The 16,262-nt window shown below is 43.4% G+C and overlaps 1 protein-coding gene across 1 annotated transcript; it reads left to right on the top strand.

Annotated features, from left to right (window-relative positions):
* The first annotated feature begins 1,393 nt into the window (after positions 1-1,393).
* Positions 1,394-15,966, top strand: LOC147251828 (ras-related protein Ral-B). The gene is made up of 5 exons (XM_086219772.1): positions 1,394-1,545; positions 10,713-10,937; positions 12,409-12,617; positions 13,625-13,802; positions 13,933-15,966. Exons 2-5 carry the CDS (start codon positions 10,824-10,826, stop codon positions 14,053-14,055), a joined length of 624 nt encoding a protein of 207 aa, XP_086075898.1. The 5' UTR covers positions 1,394-1,545; positions 10,713-10,823; the 3' UTR covers positions 14,056-15,966.
* The last annotated feature ends 296 nt before the right edge of the window (positions 15,967-16,262 follow it).

Here is a 16,262-nt window from a genome sequence, read left to right as displayed (position 1 = left end):
GTTTCTCTCCGTGTACAGTATAGATGTAATGGGTCCTCTGGCATTTATGTGAAGATCAATCCCTCAACACCCTTTAGCAACAAGAAGGTTTTTCACATTGTGTCCTTGTCCAAAAATATATGTTGGAAAATATTCCAGAGTTAAAAAAAAAACAAACAAAAAACAGCATAATGTGCCCTTTGTCATCAGCGTAATGTAGAAGGGCTGAGACCAAAAACAAATAAATGTGAGGTATTCCCATGCTGTGATTTCAAAAGCAGGACAAACAGAGGAATGGTGCATAACTGTGTTGACTAAATCTATTGGGAGGCTGCAGTAACACAGTTTGCTCAACAAGACCATTTGTTTTCTGCATAATCATCTATTCTTTATTCACATTCATGTCGGGCACTAACACATTACTGCAATACGCCAGGCAGTTGTTTCCTTTTTCCTTTGTGCATTGTGAGTAATTGTTGTCGAGCAAAGCAATTATCCTGTGGGGACCACAAAGTTTTTGTGTTGTGAGAAGACTGAGGTGCCACATGTTGATAAATGCAGGATCATAGAGGATTTAGCCTGCAGGCCAATGTAGGCGGAGAGGAGGGCGGCAGACCTTCCCTGGTGGATATCAATGGACTTTGCACTCTTGTTATTATAAGGAGGATATTGTAACTGCAGAGAGGAGGTCATTACTACAAGGATCCAGACATGCAGGACTTAACACTGGAAGGGGGGTGGGGGTGGGCTGGTGGAATCCGTGTCAGTTCTGTACCACTGATTATCATGCATCGTAGTAACAAGGGTGTGCTTTTAATTTATTTCAATGTAATCAGGGTTCATGTGGTCGTGAAAAAACGGGAAAAGTCATGGAATATGAAAATAGCAATTTCCAAGACTGGAAAAATTGTAGAAAAAAAAAATAAAGCCAGAAAATTTCTGGAAAAGTCATGGAATTTGCTCCACAAATACCTGCATGTTAGTGTGCATGTGATCATGTGATTTAGGTACTACTGACAAAAAGAATCTTTTTTTTTCATGAAGATTTTTGTAAATATACATTTATATTTTATCAAACCATGTAATGAATGTGTCATTAAGTTTAGGTAAATGCATGCTGGTAAAAAAAAAAAAATCACACACAAATTCTATAATTATTTATCATATGTACTTCCTCAAAGGCATGTAAACGTTGGGAAAAAAACGAGTATGAACCCAATTTAATTTAATTTAAGTTAAAATAATTTCATTTATTTTATTTCAATCCACAGACCAATTGTAACGTTATTGTCGTGAATCGCTCGCCACCTTACAGCAGAGGGCGCTACGCACCGTTTAAACACACTATCTGCCAAATTGTAACCGAGGAAGAAGAAGAAGAAGACCTGGAGCGCGAGCCTGATGATGACGTTACATCCCGTCATCAACAGCTCTGACATCCGGAAGGTGGGGCTTTTGTTGCAGGCAGAAGCGGGTCGCGTCTGGAGAGCCGATGCCTCGGTATCCTCTGTTAATGCAGTCATCAAGATAGCACCGACCCAGGGCAGAGACACTATTCCCACTGCGGTAAGGCTTCGGATGTTTCTTACGGTAACGGAGTAATCGGTGTTAATCAACAACGGACGTAATGAGCGTTAACCACACCTGTTTTAAGCGGGGACGAGCGACTGACTGACCCAAAGAGGTGACCGTCTGACCTCATATTGACTAAAATATCTATATATGTGTATATATATATATATATATATATATATATATATATATATATATAGAGAGAGAGAGAGAGAGAGAGAGATATTCTTGGACTGAACTATATCATTTGACGCCAAAGGTGTGTGTTGCAGCGATTTGCAAGTTAACATCTACATACTTTTTATGTGTTAATGGAAGATATCACGATACCAACGTCACACGTCATAGCAGTAATTGCTGGTAACTTATCGTTTGATTAGCTTCCGAGCGCTAACTTTACTGGGCATTAATAGCGGTCCGCCCGGTCGTTCCTCTCACTTTTAATGAACGATGTCGACGAATTATCCGTCTTAAATGGTATTGCTGTGACGCAGTGCGTTGTTAAGTAAAAGTTGGTCGTATTTCCCCAACATCTTAGTCTATCTGTGAGGTTTATAATTTGATGGTCACCCCCTGCGGACCCTGACGGCTAAACTAAAGTTAGCTACATAGGGGACCCACGCAAGACGTTCAGCTTAATGCCTGTGTAAAAGTAACAGTTTTAACATTTAATTCGAGATCAACTCACGTCGGTTCGTGCTGACAAGTTCCCCCTCGAGGGGATGACACACCCAGGCTTCTCACGGGTTCCGCTGCTAACGTGGATGTTCATTTCACCTAAACGGACAGTTTACTAACCCAGCTTGGAGCTCGGTGTACGCTGGCCGCCTGTGGTGTAAGGTTTAGTGAATATAGTGGCTTTATTAATACATCTTATTATTTTCTTTAATTAAAAAGATAATATGGGGAAAAATACGAATTATCCATTTAACAATAAAGAAGATTTACAAATTGGCACATTAGGGATGGTCGTATTAATGCAGTAAAAATGTATTTCATATATATATATATATAATATAAAGTTCATTTTTTTAAAGTTCACAATATGTTTTTAAAAAGCCTGTTAATAGTACTTTTATCTGTCAGTTCTTCCGCTTATGAGGTTGAAGTATGTAATAGATGAGTATTTTAAATAATGAACTAACTCAACCCCTGTGCACTGTCTAAAATTGCTGGGTCACGCTTTTTTTTAACCTCCACCCTGTCTTACAAATGTTAGGTCTTTGAGGTCTAATGGCAACTGTTATTTTGTCATTGTCACAGGTTCCCAATGAAATTACAGTGTTCCATCTCTCATGTTCTTGATAAGCTGCTTCCGCTCATGTAGGCATGTCATTGTGGTCTTGGAAGCATGCTTTGATAGCTGTAAATACCGACTTATCTGACCACCATGCCAAATGCAATTTAGGCCAAAGCACATGTTAAGGCACGTCGTGACAGAAGCAGTTAAGTCAAAGCCAGTGGAGAGGAGTTTTACCTGCTGGATAACCACAAAGTAGCCTATCATTTCAACTGCCTGCTCTGTTTACTGATGCATGGGTGTGACTAACAGTTACTTTCCTCTTATCAGCCTTGTGTACGGACAAATGGAAGTGGTGGAGGATAATGTGGATTGCAGCAATTAATCATTTGATCAATACAGTCAGTTGAGAAGTGGTGTAAATCTTCAGTTTCGTTGTGACACGATATTGATTATTAAAAAAAAAACCAATATCAATCTCCATGTGTTTTTGATTCAACAGCTTGTGAGCAATACGGTAATGTGTTCATGGGTATATCATAATAAAGAAGCAAGGGGGTGGATTACACAATGGATTGATGCTCTGATTTTGGATTGTGCATTGTATTAGTTATCAAAAATGATGGATAATGATGATGGATATCAACGAAGCCTTAGGTCCTGATGGGCTTTTCCTCTATGCCACCTAGGGCTAAGCTACAGTTCATGAAATCTGGAAGGTCGAGGTTTTCTCTGTGTCTAGATTAGTTGTAAAGGTTATTCTGTTCTACTGAAGAGTAACGTGTGTCACGAGTTAACCTCTCCTGCTTGAAGGATGAATTGGATTTAAAATGTTTTAAAATAGTGGTTGTGAGGAAATGTCACAACAAGGTTATGTGGTCTGGGCTGACATGCAGGAGGAGAGTGAATTGTTCCCCACACACAGTGCAAGAGGTTGCACAAGTGTTTTCATTTAATTCAGTATGAGACCAGAGTGTCAGAGCAACAAATGAAATGGAGTCGCACTGACCTTGGTTCCCATCATCCCTCCTCTATGTTCCCTCATGGTTTCATATTCCCATGTTACTCTCACAATTACGCAGCTAAAAAAAGACAATGATTTAACTGATAAATGGGAGTCAACAGGTACCAATTGGGGGGAGAGAAATCTTGAATCTCATGTTACACCCTCTGTTCCTACTGCCACATCACGGACAGCTTACACAGAGTTTAACTTGTCACATGATTCACCATGATTCATACACTTAAGTTCTCGTCTTCCAGGTTGTTACCTGCTGATCACACACAAAAGTTGTTGATCACACTGTTGCTCAGTTTGTTTGCCCTGCTGAATCCTGTCTGTCCCCTTCGTCCAGTCATCCACAGTGTTTTTATTAATTCATAAGAGTCCACAGCAGATCATACACCTTAAAATGTCAGTTGGATGAGGTAATTGTTCAGTGAGAGCGTGAAAACGGCTGTTGTGCATGAGGTCTTGTGGGTACCAAACTGAAGTTTGTTGCTGGGTCAAACATTGGTAAGTCGATGAGTAAGAGTCACTGACACCCGGAATGTCAGTCAAGCCTCGTAAACAACTTGTGAGCATAATGCTGATTCCAGCACAATTGCAACCAGTTCAAGAATGGTGTGGCTGCCTTGTTGAACGCCATCAGCATGTATCCCAGGTTCATGAAAGCCAAGGCTGACATTTTGACTGTGCTGTTTTGCTTGGAAACCCTTATTCAGATGCTGTTGGGTTCTAGATGAGTAAATTTGACTTCTTAGTGAAAGGTGCGGTCAGTCATTTTTCATCCCTGCAGCCTCGACTGTGTCATCTCCCTTACTCGAATGACTCTTAACTCTCGCAGCCCTCTTCTTTCCTCTTATTACGATAACAGATCAGGATATGACCAGAATTTTCCACAAAGCCTCAGTTCCCTCATTATTCACCTAGCTGGCTCAAATCTAACAACTCAATCTGCTTATTCCACCAGTTTTACTTTGTGTTTTTGTACTAAGTTCCCGAATGATGATGAATGATGTGTAACAGTCGTGGATCCAGAAAACTATCTGCTACTGATGTTGGCAGTGGAAGATCAGAGCACTTTTCCCATGTTTTTTTTTTTTTTTTTTTAAACAAAAGAGGAATTTTGTAGATACTTTCATACCAAGCTGCCACCTATCAGCAGGAGGAATGGAGGTGTGTCCGTATTCAATTTGTTGTTTACTGGATTTTTTTTAAACCATATATTTCTGCTTGAGAAATTACTGCCAAACCGTCACATTGTAAATATGCTGTTCTCTGTCTGTTGGATACTCCATGCAGGTCTTGCTGTATCTGATTTCACGTGCCGTTATATTAACAAAGACGAGGAACAACTTATGCACTGCTTTGCAGAACAATGTTAAAAAGACAACTTTGTTATGGATCAGTTCCCCATCACCAGCTGGTTGCACAGAACAGTTGTGTGATCAGCACCTGGGACGTGGGGTCATTCTTCTCTGCTGTTTAAATCCTACTCCTAGAAATTGTTAGCTGTATAATAAATCACTAGGAGCAAGTCTGGGCGCACTCAGTCTGCCAGGTTGCTTGTGCCGTGCTCAAGCATGATTTCCCCCTCACCCACTCGCCTGTACTCACATTGCTTCGGGCCTGAACCATCTCTGAGCTGTACGAATACACTAAATATTTGTCGGGGAATCCTGTGGGTCAGGATTTTTCATTTCATTGCGGGACCGGAGCAGGATGGAACAAGGGCAATCTTGCAGGAGAGTGATGGGAAGTTTACACCTCGACCTGTAGGTTCTATTTTGTCTGACGTGTGGTATGCGAGCAACAGGTGAAAGACATGCAGCACATAAACAGTAATCTCAGGCCTTTATCATCATACATCCTGCATGCCTGGACGATCATTCATGTGCCGTCTGCTGGAGTTCACCGGCTCAGTTCTAAGATGTCATGCTTTGGAAGGCTACCGAACTGAAGAGCAGAGCCCCTGTACCATAGATGTATGCCATACTACAACATTTGTCAAGAGACATGAGTTTTTAATGTTGACATCAGTTGTTGGATCTCCTCAACCGCTCTGCCAGCATCTTCATTTTCCTCTGACTGGTTCATTGATAGAACTGAGCTGTGAATTCATTGTGCTCTCTGTTGTGTGTATGGGTCGGACATGAGGACAGGGGAAGGTTCTACAGAACCATCTTTTGCCCCTGCGGTCTCATCTGTCTGATGTCTGTATTGTAGGCTCTGTGACTGCAGCATGAAGATATGAAGTGGCAGAATGATGCGCTCTGTCCAGGCTTTTTCAAAATGATACAGAAGGAGGCTAAGAGCACTATTTCCTCAATGTCCCACAAAGGTACCTGAGCTGACAGTGAAAGAAACTGGGTGATTTTATGTAGTTTTATTCTGCGGTTCTGTCACGGTTGCAGCTTTCTGGTTAGACTCAAATGCCCCTATCATTGTATCAATGGTATGTTACCGAGCTTTCTGGCGTCGCCTGTTAGGAAAATGAAAAAGCAGGTCAGAGCTAACTAATGGGGAGTGGGAACAAATAGATTTGTCAGTGAATGCATGCAGACGTGAACTCCTCTCCTGAATCAGCCCTTTGGAATGTTAAGATCATGGCAAAGACGTGAGCGTTAGGAGACGATCATCTGCCAGGCCTATCTGTTCTCAGCTATACGCTAAACCCATAAGAGCTTTTTCTTCCTCTCACTGCTGGTTCATATTTGTATGAAATCTAAAGAACCATAACATGTTGTGATACTCTGCTGCACTTCTGACAGCTAATGGGAACAGATCAGATTGCGCTACATGCAGTATACTTTGAGGATAGGGAGGGGTGCATTTTAAAAAGCAGCCTGCTTTGTGTCGCTGGAGTAGTAACACAGAGAGGATTTAGTTCCCTGCTGCCCAGTTTTGTCAAAGACTCTTCTGTGCACCTCTCCTGCCGGAGGGTTGTTAGTATGCATTGTGGGGTGCTTTTTGAAAATGTCTAGCTGCAGTATACCATCTTCATTAGACATCCAAATAATTTCCTAATCCCTACCAGCGGTGGCCTTTCCAACCGCTATTGACTAAACACGTTTTTGTGGTGCCTCCTCTGTGGTTAGCTGCTAAATTATGCATTGTTAGTCACACCATGATAAACAAATCTAAGGATCTTGAATTCAAATGCCTGTGTGCTACAGAGGACCCACTCTCAGTGTGTATTCACACATGGAGCTCATTCGCTGTGTACAGATTGGGGGGGCTTACATTAATTCTTGTGTTTGAATAGCAACACTGAACAGTGGTTGGGGTGTGACCGTACTCTTAAACTGGCTCCTTCAGCGATGGGCATTTCATCACATCATGCAGAAATGTGCTTAGACAAAGGTGGGGGGGGGGGGGGCTAGTAGACATGACAGTTCTTCAAATATTATATTCTAAGAAAACTGTTACGCACTTATTTGTGACTACCTCTGTCGTGTTTCATCGTGTCACCCTGTAAATCACGCTGTCCTTAAGTTCTCGCGTTGTTCCCTGCCATGCATGGTTTGTTCCTGCACGTAAACCCCCTTCATAGCAAGTTCTATACATCTGAACACAACTGAGCAGTTACTCCGTGTCTCACAAATGGTTTACCTGCGCTCAGGCGTCACTTCCAGGCCTTGGCAAAACTAAAAACAAGACTATACACTTCATGACTAGTCACGTAATTCTTTGATATTCCGGATATCGGAAAACCGTGAATCATCCCTAATGCTAACTGGTGCCTCCTTCTGGAAGCAAGATCATGGGTAATCGGAGATGTGCTACTTTAGGGCAATGGCCTACACAAGGTCAGGTGAGTAGCATTACAGTTTGTTTTCCTTGTCTGTACTCGTCTGGTATGTGAGCTGTTGGTTGCTCTTCGCTGTCGCTGCTAGGCTGAGCAGAGTGAGAACGCTCGCCCATCTTCCTAAGGGAATCCGGATGAATTCCTGTTAACCACTCTGACTGTACTGGTGTCATCTATATTTCAGGAGCTCAACAACCCGAGTGGTCTGTTTGTCTGTACCCTTCCTTCTCTATTAACCCCCGTGCACACAGACTGCACGTCCAAATCTGGGTCAGGCCTGAATATTAATCCCACTTCTCCCCCTGCCCTCCGTTATGACCCTGCATGCCGCTTGTGGTGAACTGCAGCTGGTGGAAATATGGGAGGACCCCTCCCCTCATTTTTAAACTTCCTTCGGAAAGTCTGCACTAAGCACTTTGTTGTGTTAAGCATTCTCTCTCTCTCTCTTCCCACCCCCAGTTTATTTACTGTGATTGCTTTATTTATAGCATTGGAACTCTGTGTACATGCAGATAGGGAAGTGGGTTGCATTTAAATTATTCAGATAGTGACCCCTATGCAAAAGTGCTGAGTCTGGTATAGGTTATTTCGAAAGGTGTGTGTGTGTGTGTGTGTGTGTGTGTTCGGCTGCAGGTTTGTGTGGGTATCCTTCCCATGAGCCATTTCACTGGCCTGGTTACTGATAACAAAAGCAGGAAGGGCACAGGTCAGACTCCGTTCCTGTCAGGCGAAGTGGAAGCATGATGCCACATCCTCAGTATCCACAGCTGGCAAACTCAAGTGGCGGTTTATGTTACGCAACTCACACGTCCCCCTCCCCTTCCCACGGGTCCACACAGTGACACATCGTGTTGCAGCAAATTCACTTTTGTGAAAATGAAATGCACAAAATTGAAATGGGTTGGAAATGGCCGTCATCACAACATCAGATTCTAATCTTGTGGAAAAACTAATAATGACAAAACAAAGCGCCTTGTGTTACACATCCATGTTATTGTGGACAAAGAGGAAAACCATTTCACGTCGAGCATCTTGTCTGGTACTCTGAGTTTTGTAGAGCATCTTGTCTGATGCTCGGTGAGTTTTGTATTAAATTGAGATGCAAAACCAGATCAACCCTCAATATTCCGTCTTTAAAAATATTAAGTTGTAGTTTGCAGACAAAGCTGTTGATCTTTGACCTTCTGGATACTTTTCAGATGGAATTATTCTCACAAGATCAACTCAGGGTGTCGATGGACGATGCTGGAACCTGAAACTATACAGTATATGACTTCAGATTATGGATGAAGGGTAGAGTTGATCAAGAGTTGGCTCCTCAGTCACATCTTCGCATCCATCCTTATACTTGTGTAATCTTACTCACATGCCAGGGCATTGCGTCAACGTGTTCTCTACATACGTCACTGCTCATATAAAGGTACGACCCCTGTCACTCGTCAGTCTCATCTTGTTAATTTGCTTGTGTTTTTCTCACTGAATATGCTGAAATTTTGGTATGTAGCTGAGTGTCTGGTTGTAGTGGAGCTGTCCAGCAGGCTTGATAAGGGTAGACCCTGGATAATGCTGGCCACACGCTGCAGGATCATCAGGCTGATGATCAGGCTACAATTGCAGCGGCGTCCCCGACTCAAGGATGGTTTGAAAGTCAGCCCTGGGTGTCTGCTCACAGACTGATCAGTAGCCCTCTCAATAATTTCAAATGTATTTGATATCTAGGATTTTGAATTTGTGTGACTATGTTGGTACAACCCCAGCAGGACCGCAACAGCTGACAAGAGAGCAGCTGGAAGCGTCGCCGAGCAACGGTAAACTTGGTTGCCGTTGGGGCTGATGTTACAGTCACAGTGCCACAGTAGACAGCAGTAAAAGAGGAGGTTCAAACTCACTTCCAGCTCTCTCAGAAGATCCAGCAGTGACCTCACCTTTGCCCTCCTGCTTTCATGTTTTTTCGCACCACAAAGCTTTACTACGGCAGCGTGTTCTGTTTACATCTGCTTCCTTATGAGGTCACGGGAGGTGGTGCGCTGCTCCCTCCGGCGTGATCACATTAATTCGATTCTGTTGTTTGTGATGTGCCGTTATTTTTGAACGATGTGTATGCATGTGTGAGATTAGAAGAAGGAACTTTGAAGAAAAGTGCCTTCATGCAAACGGATTTAATTATGGGATTTATTTAAACGTGTGTGCGCGCACTCAGATTAACAGTGATTAAGTAAAACCTTAAATTCAGAGCTCAGAATTTGTTCTCAGGGTTCATTGAATAGATCTGAGTGGCATTAAAATTAATCAGACAGAACAGAGGGACTGTGTTAGCGTAATCCCAAACACATGATGACCTTCCCGTTGATCTCCAGAGTTTGCATTGTTCACTGTCTTGACATTTGATAATCCACATCATTCACTGTCAAAACCTTCAGATCAGTAATGAGCAAACAATTGATGCATCTCTACCAAATGGTTCTAAGACAGACTTTATTACCCAGTTGGTAAAGAAATGACAGTTCCACTCACCTCTTATTTGGACTCATTTTAGTAGATGAGCTGTTCTCTCTCTGGTCCCAGACAAACACCTGATTGTCTCGTGCGTGTCTCCTGATGTGTCTCTCTACAGCTGACTGCCAACGTGGCAGCTAGCCATGTTCAACATAGTAAACTCGCTCTCTGGAAGTTGTCTGACAGAGATGGAAGATAGAGAAGTCAGGTGAAAGCAATTGACCGTGAGCTTTCACCCTCTCGGGGTAGAGCCCATATTGTGCAAACAGACGACTGATGCCATCTTCTTAGGTTTTAATGAGGCCAGCATATGAGTCTCTTTTTAATGCATTCCTAAATGCCCATCTTGGAGTGGAGAATGATGGCTTCATAACATCTTATCAACTGCAATTACCATTTAATGGCAAATTTTATAAAGTTCTAGGATTCATGAGTTGGCAAAAGGCACTTTAATGGGAAGGGTTAGAATTCAAGAGGTATTGGAGCAAAGCCTAGTGCCTTGGCACTGTAACTTACTGTCAGTAGAGGCTTTTAAGCAACAACTGCCATCTGTCCCTGCACTTGTGTTCTAGTGGTTATGTGCACTGATATGTTTCCTCTTCTGTCATTCACAGGTTGTGACAGAGTGTCTTTTGGAGGAGTGTGCATGCACGTGCGTGTGTGTGTGTGCGTGCGTGTGTGTATGTGTGTGAGCGTGCAAAAGAGGGACAAAGAAGAATCAAGTGATGGCGACCGGTAAAAGTAAAAGCCAGAGTTCTCTTGCGCTGCACAAGGTGATCATGGTGGGCAGTGGAGGCGTGGGGAAGTCGGCCCTCACCCTGCAGTTCATGTACGACGAGGTGAGTCAGCAGCAATTTAAAACCGGCTCAAAGGTGGCCAGATTACACCTGGAGAGGAGGTGCTTCATTGGCAGGCACCACTCATGCGCTTGTGGGCACTTTTTATTTTCTCTCCATTGTCTTAAACTAGACTGCAGTTGAACTCATTGACTAAACTGGAACTCCTCCTCCTTAAAAACTGGACTCCAGAGGCTGGAAAGCTGGAAAGAGTCAATGGCAAGAATTTTGGCTGAGTTTGTTGTTTTCAGTTTAACTCTGCTGAATACCAATAAAAGGTGATGAGTTTACTCAGTAAAGGCACAATGTTAGTAATACCTAGGTATCGTTATATAGTGGCATGAATTTAGCAAAGGTCAGTGAGATTTTGAAACTGAACTTTGGATTGTTGGTGAAAATGATCTTTGTGTCAAACAGAAGTTTGAGCTTTACTTGTTGTTAGCAAGGTCACCTTCACTCATGGACACCACTTCTCTGATTTCTGAAGTGTAAATTCAGTGGCTAGAAGTACAAAGCGAACGCTATGCTTTGAGGGAACTCCACCGCGCATGGAGGCGTGACTTCAACGTCGCGACAACTTAGCTGTACACCTTTCCAACGTTGGGTGTGATGATGTTTACAGTCTCACCCACTTGTCAGCAAATGTTATTTGATACTGACAGTCTTCATGTTGTAAAACAAAACGTTCAAGTTTCTTAACTTGGTCAGAACCACGGAGCTTCTTTCAGGGGCGTAACTGAAAAACCATCCAGAGGAGACGAGGGAGCTGGAATGCTAACTTCCCTCTGTGTTTTTGGATTCATTCCTGCACCACCTTATTGATGTAAAACTATCACGGGACTCAAACATAATCTGCGTTGGTGAGATTAAAGTGATTAAACTTTGCGTGAACAGACTGGCAAGGTTTCTGCTGATCATTTGAGTATTCCAGAACGCTGATATTATTAACATACGGTGAGATGGTGGATCAGCATCAGTGTGATCAGTGTGTCATTTCTCACTGAGGCTGAAGCGGTGAGGAAAAGGTTGCCGTTGATGGCAGGATGCTAATTCTTCTTGACATTATTCCGTCTTAAACCGTGAGGCCATTTGTATTTCTGTTTGAGACTGTCCACATACACAAAGAGAACTCCTCCGAGGCTGGTAGGATGTTTCGGAAACCAGTGTTGCTGCTGCCTGTTACCTGAAAACATGAAAATGTTTACAGGATAATAACGGGGGCCTCTTCACCACAGATGGACAACAAAGGTCAACGGAATGATTCTTGTAAAGCTTTATTTGGCCAGTCGCTCGTGACTGTGACAGCAACACTCAAATAATGAAGGGCAGTCAAATTTTGGTTGCGTTTCTAAGCAGCAATTTTCAGTTGTATGTCCAGTGTGCTTTTGTTTTACCCCTGCATCTGTCTTAATGTACCTGATTTATAGCTCATGGAAGTGTTCTTTCCTTGTAATATAAATCTTTTTATTCTCAGTTCGTGGAGGACTACGAGCCCACCAAGGCGGACAGCTACAGAAAGAAAGTGGTTCTCGATGGGGAAGAAGTCCAGATAGACATCCTGGACACAGCGGGCCAAGAGGACTACGCTGCCATCAGGGACAACTATTTTCGCAGCGGGGAGGGTTTCCTGCTGGTCTTCTCCATCACAGAGCATGAGTCATTCAGTGCGACTGCAGAGTTCAGGTACCGTATCCTGTCTGAATGTCTCTGGATGAGATGGCAAACATAAGACACGTAAAGCAGCTTCAACCACTGAATTGACATCAGTGTTAGTGAATTATCATGGCTGACATCCCATGTGTGACGCATCTGTCAATCAACCACGGCTTCCCTCGAAAGGCTGATTGATTTGCTTTTGATCTTGTAGAAATTGATCTCTTTGGCCAGCAAGTTTATAAGACTCAGAGTATAATCTTTCCTAGTAAACAGTTCTTTTTAAAGTGCAAATGTGCTCACCAGCAGTACGAAGCAAACGTAATGCAATGAACAATGGACTCCCTGGGTGCACTTCCACACAAGTCACTTTACACTTCTTGTGTTGGCTTGTTTGCATTTTATATCCACCGCTATTTCTTTAGTCTTGTTTAGCCACTTTTTAGCAACAGCCGTTTATCTAGGACAGGAACTTCCCGGTTGCAGTATTTTCCGACGTTTTATACTGTAAATCGGGACGTTATTTTAGTTTGGCTGGGCAGAAGCAAGTACCAGACTACCTTAACAGACTGAAACAACACATTTTGACAGCAACACTGGGACAAAGAGGAACGGGAACATGCTTTAACCAAGTGACGAGAGCCGTGGTTCTACTGTGACGGTAGAAGCATCCGTGATGATCGTGATGATCTCACTACCTCGACTGTCAATCTGCACTCACAGCACTGTTGAAGCTCTGAGCTGAAGGAGAGCTACGGGTCTCATTTGTCCTCTATTTTCTCTCCTTGGCTTCGTCCGTAAACATCCTCTGCTTCTTCTCTTCCACTGTAACATGATTCCTGCTCTAAAAATTCCACTCTGGCTTTTAGTATTGAAAGCAGCATTTCTGTGTAGCTGTGCAGAAACATGGATGGAGCGGGTGTGCTTCAGGTACTCCTGGTGTGATTGAGCTGATCTGTTTCTAGATCAAGTCAAAAGACACGCAATAATTAACACAAAAAGAGGTGGTTAAAAACAAAAATATTCTGGGCCGACAGGGAGCAGATATTGCGAGTGAAGGCAGAGGAGGACAAGATCCCTCTGCTGCTGGTCGGAAACAAATCGGACCTGGAGGAGCGTCGGCAAGTGTCCGTGGATGAGGCCCGGGGGAAGGCCGAGGAGTGGGGCGTCCAGTATGTGGAAACATCAGCCAAAACCAGAGCCAACGTTGACAAGGTACACACACACACGCACACACACACACGTCCTCCCGCGACGCTGCAGCGTTTTCATATTAAACTTTTATCGTTGCTATATTGAATTTGCACGCTGAAGCACTTAAATGATTCCTCCTGTCTTCCCCCAGGTGTTCTTTGACCTGATGCGGGACATACGAGGCAAGAAAATGTCTGAAAACAAAGACAAAAATGGAAAAGGAAAGAACAAGAAGAACAAGAAGAGCTTCAGAGAGAGATGCTGTTTACTCTGAGACTCTTCATGGACCTTGGCAACCCTCAGTACAACTGCGAAGTTAGGGAACAAAGCAGAGCGTCCTTGCATTGTCATTCAAATGAAAGTGTGATCTTTTTTTAATAGCTGATTATAGTTTAGTGTCTAGATCAGTCTCAGCCACGTGTGTTTTTTTTCCCCCTCCCCTTTTTTTATTTGATGATGCCATTAGATTGGAAGATAACCACTGTTCTGACTGGGACTGCAGCACATGATGGCTCTTTATAAGCCAACGACCAAACTGCCACTGACTCTTAAATCTGCTGCTCAAGACATTCGCCGCTGTTTTTACCACAGCGATTATACTGCCTTTCACTTTGGTTCCGTGTGTTTCGCACCAGAATCGTGGTGTACTTGTCAAGTAAACAGTGCTCTTATTTTCTTTACCTTCTCTTAATCTGAATCGAGTGTGTCTTAGGATAGACCCTCCACTTAATCGGTGTACAAGGAACTCTAATGCTGCTGTCTGTCATAGATGTTACCAAGTTTTGAGGACGTCAGTCATTCATCTGCCCAAACTCGCATCCTCGTGACTTCACGGCCCGTTGAACCAGACGCCTGTACTATGAAGCAAGCAGGGTTTCCTCAGGCTGGGTGATTGAATAATCCCAAATACAGCGGCACCACGCGTCTTCCCCGTCCTGTTTGCGAGCGCTTTCACACAAAAGGGGCGCCGTCACCATTCGACGACCAATAACCGACAGGGAGAGCATATTTCACTCAAGAGGAAAACACTGTTGTCCCTCACAAATAGGGGGGAAAAAATAAATCTTCAGTACACAGCTGCTGCAGCCAAAGCCAGGAAGGATATCTGGCAATAAATAGTCAACTATGTGAATGCGTAAGTTGGACTTTTCAGTGTCACTGTTAATCACTGAGACACAAGTAGATCCGAGAATAATCACCGTAGCATATCATCTAATGAAAGGGTGGCATAAGTGCAGCATATAAATCACATATTGGTGTCGTTTTTCAGCTGCAGCTGGGTCCTCATACATAAATGTGCCAGATGAAGAAGTCTGTGACCTGGATTCATCTCTCTGGCTACGAATGCTTCCACTAACTCACTTTTCAACAAATCCCTCCTCTGAGAATCCATAGCGTTCACAGAGGAGCTCATCGGCAAAGACCAAGACTGAGACTCTTGCGGCCTGAGACCCGCCCTCATAGTACAGAAAACCCCTGGTTGACCCTGAAGTTACCTGGCTAATCCTGCTTGGTAGCACAGGCCCCTGGAGATTGTCCCTGTTTTCATTAGTCAGCCATCGAGGCTGCTGTTGTCCAACGTTGGTGATTTTACTTGCCAATGATGAATCTGTCGTGCGGTCAGAATACTTGCTGCCACAATCTTATCAGGCCCTCCTGATTTCCACTGTGCAGTTTATCAGGGGGGGCCGCTGCTAAGTCCTGATGGTGGATGTGATCTGGCCCTTCCCACTGTTTCCCACGTGCTCTCCGACTGTTGAAGTTAGGAATCTCTGCGGGTTCTGTGCTTTGAGATGGGTCACGACAATCCAGGAGGCGTTTGCTCATCAATTATGAACTGTCTGATATTATTTTTGTCCTGTGGTCTTAACATGCACTACATTGTCAGTTCTTAAGAAGAGGAGAGGATTTTTACAGTTTGTGCCAACATCAACAACCCCCTTCCCCCGAAAACAGCCTGAAAGAGGATGTGTGTATGTTTGCTAATTACCTGAGTGTATGCACACTTGCAAAAGTGTGTTTCTGCAACTGCGAGTGAAGCCTTGATAAAGGCAACAATGTCTTACATGTCATTTCATGAAGTGCTTCAGTAAACAAGTGTTGCTTTGTAACATGTCCTCCATTTTCCTTTTTCTTCTTGCCTCTGAGTACGCTTTTATCTTATAAATAAATGCTTTTTTTAAAATAAGAATTTTACCTTTCTTTTCTCTCAAAACAAACGTAACACATCCCCTTTCATTCTGTGCAACGTTAACTTGATTTATTTATTTAGCAAAAACCACAGCAACTGATGATTGAAAGAGAGCAGATTTTGTGCTGCGCAGCGCCCTCTACTGGCCAGCGGCGGTAATAGCGCTGACTCATTATTCCTCCTATACATTTGCTTTAGCCACTGCAGTGAATTGTGGCTGTTGTCATCTCATGTTCCCTCTGGGGGCATTCTGTTTTTCAATTTAGTCAAATAACCCGCAGTTTCTCGGT

Source organism: Aulostomus chinensis, chromosome 12 (assembly GCF_037954235.1).
Source record: "Aulostomus chinensis isolate RoL2024-O1b breed Wild chromosome 12, RoL_Achi_v1.0, whole genome shotgun sequence".
NCBI classification, from domain to species: Eukaryota; Metazoa; Chordata; class Actinopteri; order Syngnathiformes; family Aulostomidae; genus Aulostomus; species Aulostomus chinensis.
Note: the sequence above shows the minus strand (reverse complement) of the source record. Positions and strands in the feature narration are given on the sequence as shown.

Excerpts from the sequence above, each read along its gene's own strand:
- LOC147251828 (XM_086219772.1), top strand. The coding sequence starts at position 10,824 with ATGGCGACCGGTAAAAGTAAAAGCCAGAGTTCTCTTGCGCTGCACAAG. Across the intron at positions 10,938-12,408 it reads TGCAGTTCATGTACGACGAG|TTCGTGGAGGACTACGAGCC; the intron begins GTGAGTCAGCAG and ends TTTTATTCTCAG. Across the intron at positions 12,618-13,624 it reads AGTGCGACTGCAGAGTTCAG|GGAGCAGATATTGCGAGTGA; the intron begins GTACCGTATCCT and ends CTGGGCCGACAG.